Source organism: Podarcis bocagei (assembly GCF_964188305.1).
Source record: "Podarcis bocagei genome assembly, chromosome: 8".
In the NCBI taxonomy this organism is placed as follows: domain Eukaryota; kingdom Metazoa; phylum Chordata; class Lepidosauria; order Squamata; family Lacertidae; genus Podarcis; species Podarcis bocagei.
Genome location: NC_138133.1, coordinates 49,951,924 through 49,964,111, shown reverse-complemented (window position 1 = coordinate 49,964,111; position 12,188 = coordinate 49,951,924). Strand labels below are relative to the sequence as shown.

General features: G+C 42.5%; 2 protein-coding genes across 11 annotated transcripts in view; one reads left to right on the top strand and one right to left on the bottom strand.

Moving 5' to 3' along the window:
• TRAPPC8 (trafficking protein particle complex subunit 8) overlaps nt 1-6,651 on the top strand; it is a gene marked incomplete at its 3' end in the record, with an annotated part of 64,494 nt that extends 57,843 nt beyond the window's left edge. For 9 of the 10 annotated variants that reach the window (XM_081206770.1, XM_081206766.1, XM_081206765.1 and 6 more), the window contains 3 exons: nt 965-1,110; nt 2,643-2,732; nt 5,545-6,651. In XM_081206770.1, the coding sequence (XP_081062896.1) occupies nt 965-1,110; nt 2,643-2,732; nt 5,545-5,779 (471 nt within the window). The remainder of the gene's footprint in view (nt 1-964; nt 1,111-2,642; nt 2,733-5,544) is intronic. The other variant, XM_081206763.1, reaches the window with a different exon arrangement.
• Nucleotides 6,652-9,161: 2,510 nt separating this feature from the next.
• CATSPERD (cation channel sperm associated auxiliary subunit delta) lies at nt 9,162-11,772 on the bottom strand. Its single transcript, XM_081206803.1, has one exon. The coding sequence runs from the start codon at nt 11,668-11,670 to the stop codon at nt 9,316-9,318; it is 2,355 nt and encodes a 784-aa protein (XP_081062929.1). The 5' UTR covers nt 11,671-11,772; the 3' UTR covers nt 9,162-9,315.
• Between the last annotated feature and the right edge of the window lie 416 nt (nt 11,773-12,188).

Here is a 12,188-nt window from a genome sequence, read left to right as displayed (position 1 = left end):
TGTCCCAGTGAGCAGTAGAGGTGCCATATTCTCCACTATCTGCAACTTCCAGGTTAACCTCAAAGGCACATAAAGTGCCTATCAGTAATTTTCTCTGGAGGTTACTAGCCCATGAACAACAGTAGTCAGGCTGTCCCAGTCCAAAAATGGGTCATAGATGTCTTACCATCCCAAACTGGTAAAAAGCACTTGTAGCCACTGAAACCACCTGGGCCTTCATTCACAAGGTGACACTGAAAAGACAAAGTTATTGGGTGTTTTGAGTCCAGAAAGTATGAAGAGAGCCCATAATGGACACAGTTGCAGTCCTCTGGAAGGAACAAGTTTGGAGCTTGTGGGGTAGTCCTGGATCCAGTGCCGTCACTTGAGGCCCAGGTGGTCTCAGTGGTGAGGAGTGCCCATTTCCAGCCCTGCCTGTTTTGCCTGTTTTTAATGTTTAATGCTGTATTGATTTTAACACTCAATTGGGAGCCGCCCAGAGTGGCTGGGGAAACTCAGCCAGATGGGCGGGGTATAAATAATAATAATAACAATAACAATTATTATTATTATTATTATTATTATTATTATTATTATTATTATTATTATTTATTTATTTATTTATTTATTATCCAACCACTTTTCTTAAGCATACACATTGCCACTTTGTTTCTGGGTCCAATTCAAGTTGCTCATGCTAGTGTTTAAAGCCCTGAATGACTTAGGCTCCAAATAACTGAAAGATTGCCTCCTTCCCTATGGATCCTCTTGGGTGTTAAGATCAGCAGAGGGGGCCCTCTTGGTTGTTCCATCTCCTGCAGAAGTTTGATCGTATGGACATTTCTTCTGCATTTGTTTTAAAGAAAGAATCAATGAACAGTTTTCCCCCTCTTACATGATTTGAATAAAATCTCTTATGTATTTCTCACATGCGGGATTGGGTTCTTCTTGATTTTATACGACTTATTTAACACTTGTATTCCAGGAGTCATCAGAGATAGGGCTCTTCAATTTTTTTCGGCCAGAAAACACATCGGTACCTGCTAGGCCATCTCTGGATCAGTTTTCCAGCCTTATTAAAACTAGTCTTCATTATCCAGAAACCTATAACCACCCATTTCATCAAAAAAGGTTTGAATGCTTCTTTGTTCTAATTTAAGGAATTTAGATATTGTTGAATGTGATGCAAGTAGTCTTCAGTGGAAGAACTATGCAGTGCAACACTGAACTACAAAGAACAAAAAGAAATGACCATTGTAATAGTTAGCCTTTAATTTTAATAGTTATTTAAAATTTAAAGGCTATTTTTCATCACTGTTAAATAATATCACAAAGGCCTCTTTTGAAGCGGAGTATTTGGGAGGGGTCTTGAGTATGGGAAGCTGGTGTACAGTGGTGCCTTGCAAGACGAAAAGAATCCGTTCTGTGATTCTCTTCGTCTAGCGGTTTTTTCGTCTTGCAAAGCAAGCCCATTGAAGGATTAGTGGATTAGCGCTGTTAGCGCTATTAGCGGCTTTTAGCGGCTTATCTGCTGATCGGATCAGCTGATAAGCGGCTTAGCGGCTTAGAAAAAGGGGGGGAGGGGAAAAACCCAGCAGGAACTCGCAAGACATTGTCGTCTTGCGAAGCAAGCCCATAGGAAATTCGTTTTGCGAAGCACCTCCAAAACGGAAAACTCTTTCGTCTAGCGAGTTTTCCGTCTTGCGAGGCATTCGTCTTGCGGGGCACCACTGTAACTCTTTTTTGCTGACATAAATTCTGCTGGCTTGCTAGGTCACATGATCAAGCTGAATAGTGTAAGGATCCACAATAAGTCGACCCTGCCTGGTCCTGCCCCCACCGCTCCCCCAGGATGCCCATTTTCAGGACTTATACTTGTGTAAATTCTGTTGGTCCTTCTGGCTAAGCTGAAGATCCACCACATCCTAACTAACTCATTGAATTAGATCTGGGGTTAGGCTTCCTTCCTTTGCATTCTCAAATTTTGAATAAATCCAAGAGCTGAAAGAACCATGGGAGTTTCTCATGCTAAAGATCATTTTTTTTAATCAAAACTTCAGCCAACATAAACTAAGAACAACCTCATTCAAAATGTTGCCTTCTCTTATTGTGTTTTAACACCCCATGTAAGGTGGGGGTGGAGATATGGTCATGTGTCTAGTTCAGCAAAGGGTACAGCAGCCTCTGCTTCAGAGTGCTGCATTCTCTTTGGTTAAACACTTGTTTCTAGCCTCATGTTGTCACTTTGCATTTGAACCCAGAAGGGAGAATGGAGGCTGTTGCAGAGCAGCTTCATTATAATTTCCCATCTAGCTGAAGAATAATGATTCCTTTCTTTATTAAGAACTGTGGATAAGTCAAAAGTAGCCCCACATGTTGATAGGTTGCCTGAGCATTTTGGCACAAGAACATAATGTGCTATAGATAATTCTGCCATCAGTGGACAATCCCTGCTCCAGAGACCTTGTAATTGAAAGATGTTTGTGAACAAACACAGGTAACATAGCTAAGATGGTGATTTATTTTGGAATTATAACTGAAGGGTTTGGCCTCTGGCTGATTTTTCATTCTTGTTAATAAAGGTGCATATTGTGTTGTGTAGTTGTGTTTTCCAAAATCAGAAGTATCAGGACAAAGCTTCTAATGAGACTTTTCTTTTGTAGCCTTTGTATAGTACCAGTCACTCTTCTACTTTCAAATTGCTCTCAGGCCGATGTTGATGTGATCATTGACTTGCGACATAAAACAACAAGGTAATATTCTAAAGCTAAATTTTATATTAATGAAGCAAATCAAATTTAGATATTCACCTCTAGACAACATATCTTAATTAAAAGGGAAACCTCCTCTCTGTGTATGAACCACTTACTTCAATCTAAAGGTTTATTGAAGGCAGTGGAAAAGTTACAAATGATGAAGGAGAAATGTTATCTAAAATTTCAGCTCAACAGTTTCAAATCTCTACTCACTTGCAAAGCTTCCTGGGTGATATTGTTGCAAGCAGTATCTTTCAGCCAGTATCTCTCATCATAAACTTAGGATAAAAAGAGTTGGGAATCATGTTTGCAGCCCAGACCTAGGAGGAGGGGGGGGGCGGATAACTGTAATAAATTAGTAAGTAACTAAGTACTTCACATGTTTTTCCAATTTATAATTTTGTGTTATGTAGGAGTGATTCAGAGGATTCCTTGTTAGATCCTACTCTGAAATATTATTGTGAGGAAAGTCAATCCAGTTTGTTGACTCTGACATTCATAATCTGTTGGGGGAGATGTGTCTGGTTTTACTCCTGATATTATTTCCTTTGGTTCTCTAACATTCAGACACATGCACACACACAGTGACATCAGTACAGTTCCAGAATATGTTTCCACATATTGGACACTGTTGATGTTTCACTTATAAATGTTGCAAAATTCAACCACAAAACTGGGACAGCAACACTGGCAGGAAAAGGGGAGGAGGGAACTCGCAAGTTTTTAAAATGAGATTTATTCCAAGCCCAACACTTATTAGAATAAATCTTTGCTTGGAGGGTCTCTTGCATTTAAGAATCGCTGCTAAAACATGTCTCTGAGTAAGAATTTGTTCTGAAACATGTTGGGCATAAATATTATTTCATGCACCTAAACTTCCCTCCCTACTTTTTCCCTTACCAAATTCATAACATAAAAAAAGGTTGTGGGTTGTTTGTAGTATAGATGGCAACTTATTATGCTATTGTGCTTGTGTGCACAGCGCTGAACCTGAAAGTGGCAGAAAACGTCACTAAAAAGGGGGGCAGGGCACACTTATATGTGCTCTGCTGATGCATGCAGGGGCCAGGAACGGAACCCCCCCCCATTAAATGGTTGTCAACTGTAATGCTCCTTGAATTGAGTAAGGAAATACATTTTCTCCTTGAGTTCTTGGTGGCCTTAGATATCATTGACCACAGTATCCTTTTGGGAAGGTGGGGTTTGGAGCAGTGTACTTCAGTGCTTCTTCTCCTACCTCCCAGACCATTTCCACAAAGTAGTTGGAGTGGGGGGCACAGCTCAACACCATTGGAGTTTCCCTGTGGTGTCCTGCAGGGTTCAGCCTTGTCCCCCATAATATTTCACAACTCTCTGTAGCCACTGGGGGCTGTCATAAGGAGATATTAAGTGAAGTGTCACCAGTATGCAGATGATACCCAACTCTATAGTTCTGTTCCAACTGAATTAGGAGAGGGGGCTGAAGTCCAAGACTGGTGCTTGGAGGCAGTGATGCGCTGGATGTTGGCCAACAAATGAAAACTACTGATGTGTTCAAGTTCTCTAGTTTAGGAGGTGGAACTAGATGGGGCTGTATTTCCCTTGAAATAGCAGATTTGTAGGTTGGGGGTATCCAGCGTCATTACTGGAAACTTAGGTACCGTATTTTTCGCCCCATAGGACACTTTCCCCCCTCCAAATATGAAGGGGAAATGTGTGTGCGTCCTATGGGGCGAATGCAGGCTTTCGCTGAAGCCTGGAGAGCGAGAGGCGTCGGTGCGCACCCACCCCTCTTGCTCGCCAGGCTTCGCGCAGATCTCCGCAAGCCGTGGGAGCCTGCACCGGGCTCCCGCTGCTTGTGGAGAGTTGCCTGCATGCCGAAGGCTGGGCGCGCTGAGCCCAGTGCTCCCAGACTTCGCACACCTCTCTGCAAGGCGCGGGAGCCCAGCGCTGGGCTCCCGCTGCTTGCGGAGAGTTGCCTGCATGCCGGAGGCTGGGCGCACTGAGTTGCCTGCATGCCGGAGGCTGGGCACGCTGAGGCTAGCGCTCCCAGACTTCGCGCACTTCTCCGCAAGGCGCGGGAGCCCGGCGCTGGGCTCCTGCTGCTTGCGGAGAGTTGCCTACATGACAAAGGCTGGGCGCGCTGAGCCCAGCGCTCCCAGACTTCGCGCACCTCTCCGCAAGGCATGGGAGCCCTGCGCTGGGCTCCCGCTGCTTGCGGAGAGTTGCCTCTTCTGGGGGCTGGGGTCGGGGGAAGCTCGGGCTTCCCCCGCTCCAGCCCTGCGCCTGGGGGGAAAATAATTCCCCCCCCTTTATTTCCCTCCCAAAAAACTAGGTGCGCCTTATGGGACAGTGCGTCCTATAGGGTGAAAAATGCGGTAGCTAGGAATGTCTATTTCCATCTTCAGCGGGTTCATGAAATACAACACCTTTTGGACAGAAATGACTTGGCCATGCTACTCCACGCTCTGGTAACTTCCAGACTAGATTTTTGCCATTCACTCTGTGTGGGACTACTCTTGAAAATTACTCGGAAATTTCAGTGTTGCTTTTTAAACTTCTGTAACCCGCCCTGGAACCTTGTGGTGAAAGGTGGGTAAGAATTGAAATAGTAATAATAGGCTGCAAACTTTGGAATGCATTAAACTGAAATTCCTTGTGGTGTGGATAAATAAGCAAAAAGCTAGTATAAATATAACTGGTTTTATTATATCCCAGTATGCTTTGATTAAATTATTGAATCACTGTCACTTTGGCTAAGTTACTCATAGGTTTATACTAACACTTTGGGGCATGAGCCGAAGAATATGACATGTTTTCTCTTTTCCAGTCCAGAAACACTTGAAATCCATGGTTCATTTACTTGGCTTGGGCAAACACAATACAAGCTTCAGCTGAAAAGCCAGGAAGTATCCAGCCTGCAGCTAAAGGCCTGTTTCGTCCACACAGGAGTTTATAATCTTGGAACCCCACGAGTTTTTGCCAAGCTTTCGGACCAGGTTACTTTGTTTGAAACAAGTCAGCAGAACTCGATGCCAGCACTGATCATCATTGGCAATGTTTGACTTGCTGCAGGTTTATTTAAAACCAAAAAGAAAAGAAGTGTTTTGAGTACTGTTACTTACTTCATTACTTTTAACCTGCAACCTTGGCATATGAACTGTTTAAATAGTGTAGATAAAATTCCAAACTATTACAAGTACTTGTCTCCTTCTGTTTCATAATGCCTGGTACATTAAACTTGACAGAACATTTATTTTTTAAAAAGTATTCCATAAATTAAGTGGAAATACACAACATTACTGGTGATATCCAATGTTAGTCATGCTCAGAACAAACCCAATGAAATCAATTGACTTAATTTCTGTGGGTCTACTCCATGTAACTTAATTGGGTATCATCCTCTTCGTAACAGAATTGGAAACTCCTGTATACCTTAGACCCTGTCAAATGCAGCCATACTGCTGTTAAAACCTGTGTTAATATTTGTGGCTACATTAGGAAGCAATTTAGGGCACAGACCCCTGCTGGCATTTTTATTTGTTTGTTTGTTCATGAACCATCTTTTCATAACATTTCTGTGAAGTTCAATAAGATACAAAAATAAATCCTACCCAGTTTTTCATTTTCCACTTTTAAAAAAGTGAAATTGGGATTTCTTTCATATTCTGATAGCCAGTCCTCTTTGCAAACTGCATATAACTCCACCTAATATCCTTTAAAAACAGAAAACCCCAGTTTAGATATGTTCTCATTCATCTCAGTACAAAATGCACTATTTCACAACCATTAAAGTTTGTCATGTAAACACATCCACTTTATTATGTAACTATAACAATTCAGATGATCTGTTTAAATTACCAGTTAATTAAGCTTTTCGAGAAATGTATTATATTTATAACAAATGTGCTGTAAATAGAATAAAATGTGCACCATATTCACTGTGTTGATTTATTTCATAATGTTTCTGAAATGATGACAGAAATTAAGTAGATGCCTGTTAATGGTTTGTTCTGGATCGTTGTCTTGCCTCAGTAATGAAGCAGATGAGAGCCAAGAAATTGAAGCTCAGTCCAGATCAAGATTGAGACACAAGACACTGTTAGTAGGCGGTACCCTGGACCGGATGGATGGGAGGTGGCTTGCTGTTGATGGGGTAACACTCCCTCTGGAGGAACGGGTATGTAGTTTGGGGATCCTTCTGGATCCACTGCTGTCGCTTGAGGTGTAGGTGGCCTCGGTGGTGTGGAGTGCCTTCCATCAGCTTTGTGTGGTGGCCCAGCTGCACCAGTATCTGGACAGAAATAGCCTAACTTCTATATTCTTTGTACTGGTAACCTCTAGGTTACATTACTGCTTCACATAATATGTGGGGCTGCCTCTGAAGAATGTTTGGCAGCCTCAAGTGGTGCAGAATTTGGCAGCCAGGTTGCTCACCAGGACAAGACGGTTTGAGCATATAACACTGATCCTAGTCCAGCTGCACTGACTGCAATTAAAAATGCTGGTTTTTGACCTATAAAGCCTTAAATGGCTCAGGACTGCAGTACCTCCAGGACCACCTCTCCCCATATGAACTGACCTGGACCCTGTGATCATCATAGAGGCCCTCCATGAGAGTTCTAGAGGGTAGCAACATGAGAAAATCCCTTTTCTGTGGTAGCTGCCTGATCTCCCCAGGGAGGCTTGCCTTGCGCCTTCACTGCATATCTTTAAGTGGTAGGTAAAAATGTTTCTCTGTAACCAGGCCTTTGGCTGGTTACACATTCTATAGCCTTTTAAATGTGTGTGTGGGATGAGTTGTTATTGGTTTCTTTGGGTCTTTTTATGCATTTTGTGTTTTCATTTTGTATATGTTGTGAATCACCCTGTGATCTTTGGATGAAGGGCAGCACACAAGTTTAATAAATAATAATAAGTTAAGTGAAACAGAGTTGTAGGTTTGGGGTTTGAAGTGGAGAGCCCCAGTTCTGTGTATCCTCAGATTGACAGTTCACCCATGTAGGACCACCCCCAGCTAAAAATTAGGATTCTGCAAAGGGGTTCACAAGTTGGCTGGAGACAAATTAGGATCATCTAAAGCACTCCAATGTGAAGCTGGTTTGACAAACAACACATCAAACATGAACAGGATGCATATGCGTTTTGGATAATGTTTGATCATGGATTAAAATCTTAGCACAGGAAATGCAGCAGGTGCACAATAAACGGGAATGTGAACAACACCTGGGCAACAATTCCTTCTCCACCAGGGAAGCAAAGCAAAAAACAAAACAAAACAAAACACCCCTTTCAAAATGAGCCAGAAGTACTGTCAAACAAATCAGGCATTCCCTTCTCTGTTTGAGTCTAGAGGAAAATCAGAGTAACACACACATCAAAACACTGCTTCAAATTGAAGCAGAAACTACCTTCGACATTGTCTCAAGAAAGTACTTTCAGGATTAGTTTGAAGCCAGTTTTGAGTCTTCAGTAATGCAGGTGTAACTATGTTTCTGTAAGGCACTTGAGAATCAGAGTTCTGAGTTTGTGAGCTGCAGTGCACTGCTGATCCAGGATGTCATGAACACATCTGCCCCAAGTATAGAAACGCAGCATGAGTTTGGAAGCAGTCGGACAGCTGTGAGCAGTTCCCCTCCCCCTCCGCCTGACACAGAATGGAATGTAGATAAGGTGTCAGGAGAGAGTGGGAGGGAGAGAAATCAGCCCGCTCAAGCAAGCAATCCCCTGAGCCTAAGGAGTAGACGTATGAGAAAGGTAATAGGTTCAGCATATTCTGCAGAACCAGGAAGCACTTCTTAGAAGGGCCGGCACAGACGCTTGGTTAGACGTCCAAGGCTAATTGTTTGTATTGCAATAAATCTTCAAGCTAATCACGACTTGTGTGTTGTGTTATCAAGACGGCAGCCACACACACACACAGAGAGCACTCCCTTATCTCCAATATAAATATTCTATCTAAATCTAATCCAATATTTTTCTCCCCAATTTTTCAAATTACTGAGAAGTTTGTACTTTTTAAAAATAGTGGGGCAAGTAGAAAGTATCATGGGCTGCTTGCTTAGTATTTCAGCCTTCAAGGCAGCATACCATGTAGCATCAGAGTGCATTAGAGAGCTTTCCCCCAAATCCAAAGCCCATGTGACAACTGTTTCCACCCACACTGAAAAACAACCAAAACCACCACATACACAAACCTAACACCGATTACTGCCTATGAAGCACTATTCTGCTCATATTTGGATAGTGCAGAAAGAAAAAGGAAATGTGAAAAAGTTTTCTTGAGTCTGTGCCCTCCCCCCCCCCCGGTTCTCCCTCCTTGCATGGATGCTTAAGACACTGTGGAAACAACAGTGCATTACTCTTTCCCACTGTGGATTTGGAGCTGTGAGTTTGCTCAGTGCAGGTACTCATGCTGCTAAAGTCAGAGAACCATCCACAAAGCACTTTCTTTTGACAACTTGTATTTATTAAAACTCACACATTTTTAAAGCATCCCTTATCCATAAATACTGGTTTGCAAACCAAATGGTATTTCCTTTCAGTGCTGTTGAGAATTAACCTACCCCTCCTCAGAGCATGACATTACAGGACTAAAATATTACGCCCAAACTGTTTTCATTCTTGCATTTTCCTTCATTAATTTAGGAAAGAAGTATACCATCAAAATAGCGCCAAATATGAGAACCAGAAAACTAACAAGTGTTTTACCAACACTGAGCTGAGACTTTGGGAGGGCGCCATGTACATACACACTGAAAACTGTTGTTAGGTCACAGTAGCTATAGTATGTATCTACAATAATGGCTTTGAAGACATATATGCCATTGTACTGTGGAAATAATATTCTGTTCTTCTCATTCCTGTTTAGAACATGATACGGCCTGGAAGCTGATGGCAAAGGCCCATTTTCATGGGGAATCTTACAATTTTCATAAAGCAATCTGTTCCACACATCACTTGGCTCTCTTCCAGGATCCTCTGCCATTATAGTGATCCAGTTCTGCGCTGCTGTCCTACACTCGGCTTCTACTTCATTCAGGAGATAATCATAATTATGCATGCCATGTATTTCATACAGTACAAAATCAGCAGAAACATATTCTATGAATTCATCATTGTCCCACAGCTCAAGAACGGGGAGCCATGGGCTGTCATAGTACAACAGAATAGGACATCTCCAAAGATCATAACGATAGGTAATGTTAAGGTTTGGCTGTGACAATTTTTTTCTGCCAAGGAACTGTGGGTCATATACCTTTCGATCAATTGAATAAACAAAATTATTCTGCAGCACAATATCCTGAAAGAGACCTCTGTTGCATGCTGTTGTACTCTCAGCAATTTTGATATGTTTCTTAGGTGGACAGCCCACTACAATAAGGGCTGTCATTGGATGCATGTCAATACAGAATATGGCTTTGTTGTAGATATCCACCGTGACGGTGGATATCCTGCTTGAGTAAATAGTATCCTGAAACTCGAGGTGAGACATGCCCGAGAAAGCCTGTTGAAGCAGCCTAATATGTAGCCTGTATTTAGTGTTTCCATCAAAGGTAAAGCCATCCTGATCAATTTGTGCTTGAAATGCCAGCGCATGGGGATTGCTCACAGTTACATATGGATGGGTCCCAGTGCCCGGCTTGGGCACAAATGTGACATTAAAATGAAGTTCCTGCTTCATATCAATATAATATATTTTGTTATGGAAATCACCACTGAGGATCTCTACAGGACAGGGCTGCAGCGGTGGCCGTAAAGTCATGAGTGTGTCCTGTATGTTAATAATGCATTTCTGAAAATGATACAATGCAGAATCCGTGCTCGGAATAAGACTGACAAAAAAAAGCACCCCAATATTCTCAAACATCATCGCCTCACAAGGGTCAGTGGGTTTGCCCTTGGTGTTATCACCAATGTATACCATCTGTGTTGATTCCATGTCCAGGGCTCCATAGAAAAGTTTATGGCTCTTGGTGAGGGCTGCAATCTCATTTCTGTTGGCAGCTACATTACAAAGGCCATGCACAGGTAATGTCACATTAACATATTTATCAGTGGGATGCACTGTTATCAGAGCGACATTCAGGCCGTGGTTGAAAGAGAACACAAAAGTGTCTTTTGTCCAAAGGAGAATAAAACCTCTCATGCCCGGGGGAATTATGCCAATAACAGATTCATCTGCATAGAGTTTCATGTCGAATTTTGCACCTTGTTCTTGATGGGCTAAGTTCATATCTGTATATGTAAAATAAGCTTCCCCATCACCATCTGTTTTATTGAGGATAACTCCAAGTTGTGCCAAGGAAACAAAGTTGTAGATACCAATCAGTGCATTTTCGTAACTGGCAGGGCTTGTTTTTACAAATCTGTATCCCCCATCTTTGGAGGTGAAGACATCAGTGGATTCAGCAGGCTTTCCAGTTGTATAAGCCACAATGAAATTGCTGGCATCGTAACAAATAATGTCCTTCAAAGAATAACAGCAGTCCATGTTTGTGATATCTGTAACGGGGCTATCGATGCCAGTTGATGCTTTCCAGGTTTTCCATGTGCTATAGAAATACAAATAGACCTTTCCATTTATTACGAAAAGCACTCGATTGTTTTGCACAAAAAGAGCACTAGTGACTTCAGCTGGTGAGCTTTCTAGTATAGCTGGAATGGTCATTGGCAAAAGACTGCTCTGAAAATTATCTTGGCTGAGGAAAACCTTTTCCCCAAGATATATTGCTGGAGGAGTCTGTCCTCCAAAGTAGAATGCCTCACATGGGTGTGGTATTAGACGAGGGTCCTTATATTTGTATGAGAGAACAGTGCCGTGTGATGCCATACTTGAATTGAAGGAGGCGCTTGATATAATCAGTAGTTCATGAGTGCATGGCCAAGAATCACCCCTATCCAGACACAGCAAAAAAATCACTAATATGGTTACAGAACTGCTTGGCTTCCGCATTGCTGATTTCTGAATTATTCTCTCAAGCCAACCCCACAGTGCATGAACAGATGTGTTCAGTGTGAATGCTGTTAGCTGTAGTGTTTTTAAGCGTCTGTTTTGTTCCAGATTCTAATTCAGTTATTCTGAATTCCAAGTGGCAGTTGGCTGTTAGATAGGATGGGGTACCTGAGGAGATTTCACATGATGCTCATTATAGCTTCTGTGCTGTCTTGTTCCTGAATAAAAGATGATAAAACGGATTCTTTTAACCAGGAAACAGCGAAACCCCACTCTCGTTCTCTACTCCCACAAGCATGCAAAATATCACATCCACTCCCTGAACCGTCCTCTATTGCTTGTTTTTGTACCTGGCTGCATCAGAGGGATGGGGAGGGTTGCAGGGTCCACCACATAGGATTGGCTGAGAGACCAGCTCCATCTGTCTCCCTCTCTTCCTAAGCTCTTATTCAGGTGGCCATTCCACAGTGGGAACGTAGGTTTCGGGGTGGGTTGATCATGGTGAGGGTTTGCCAAAC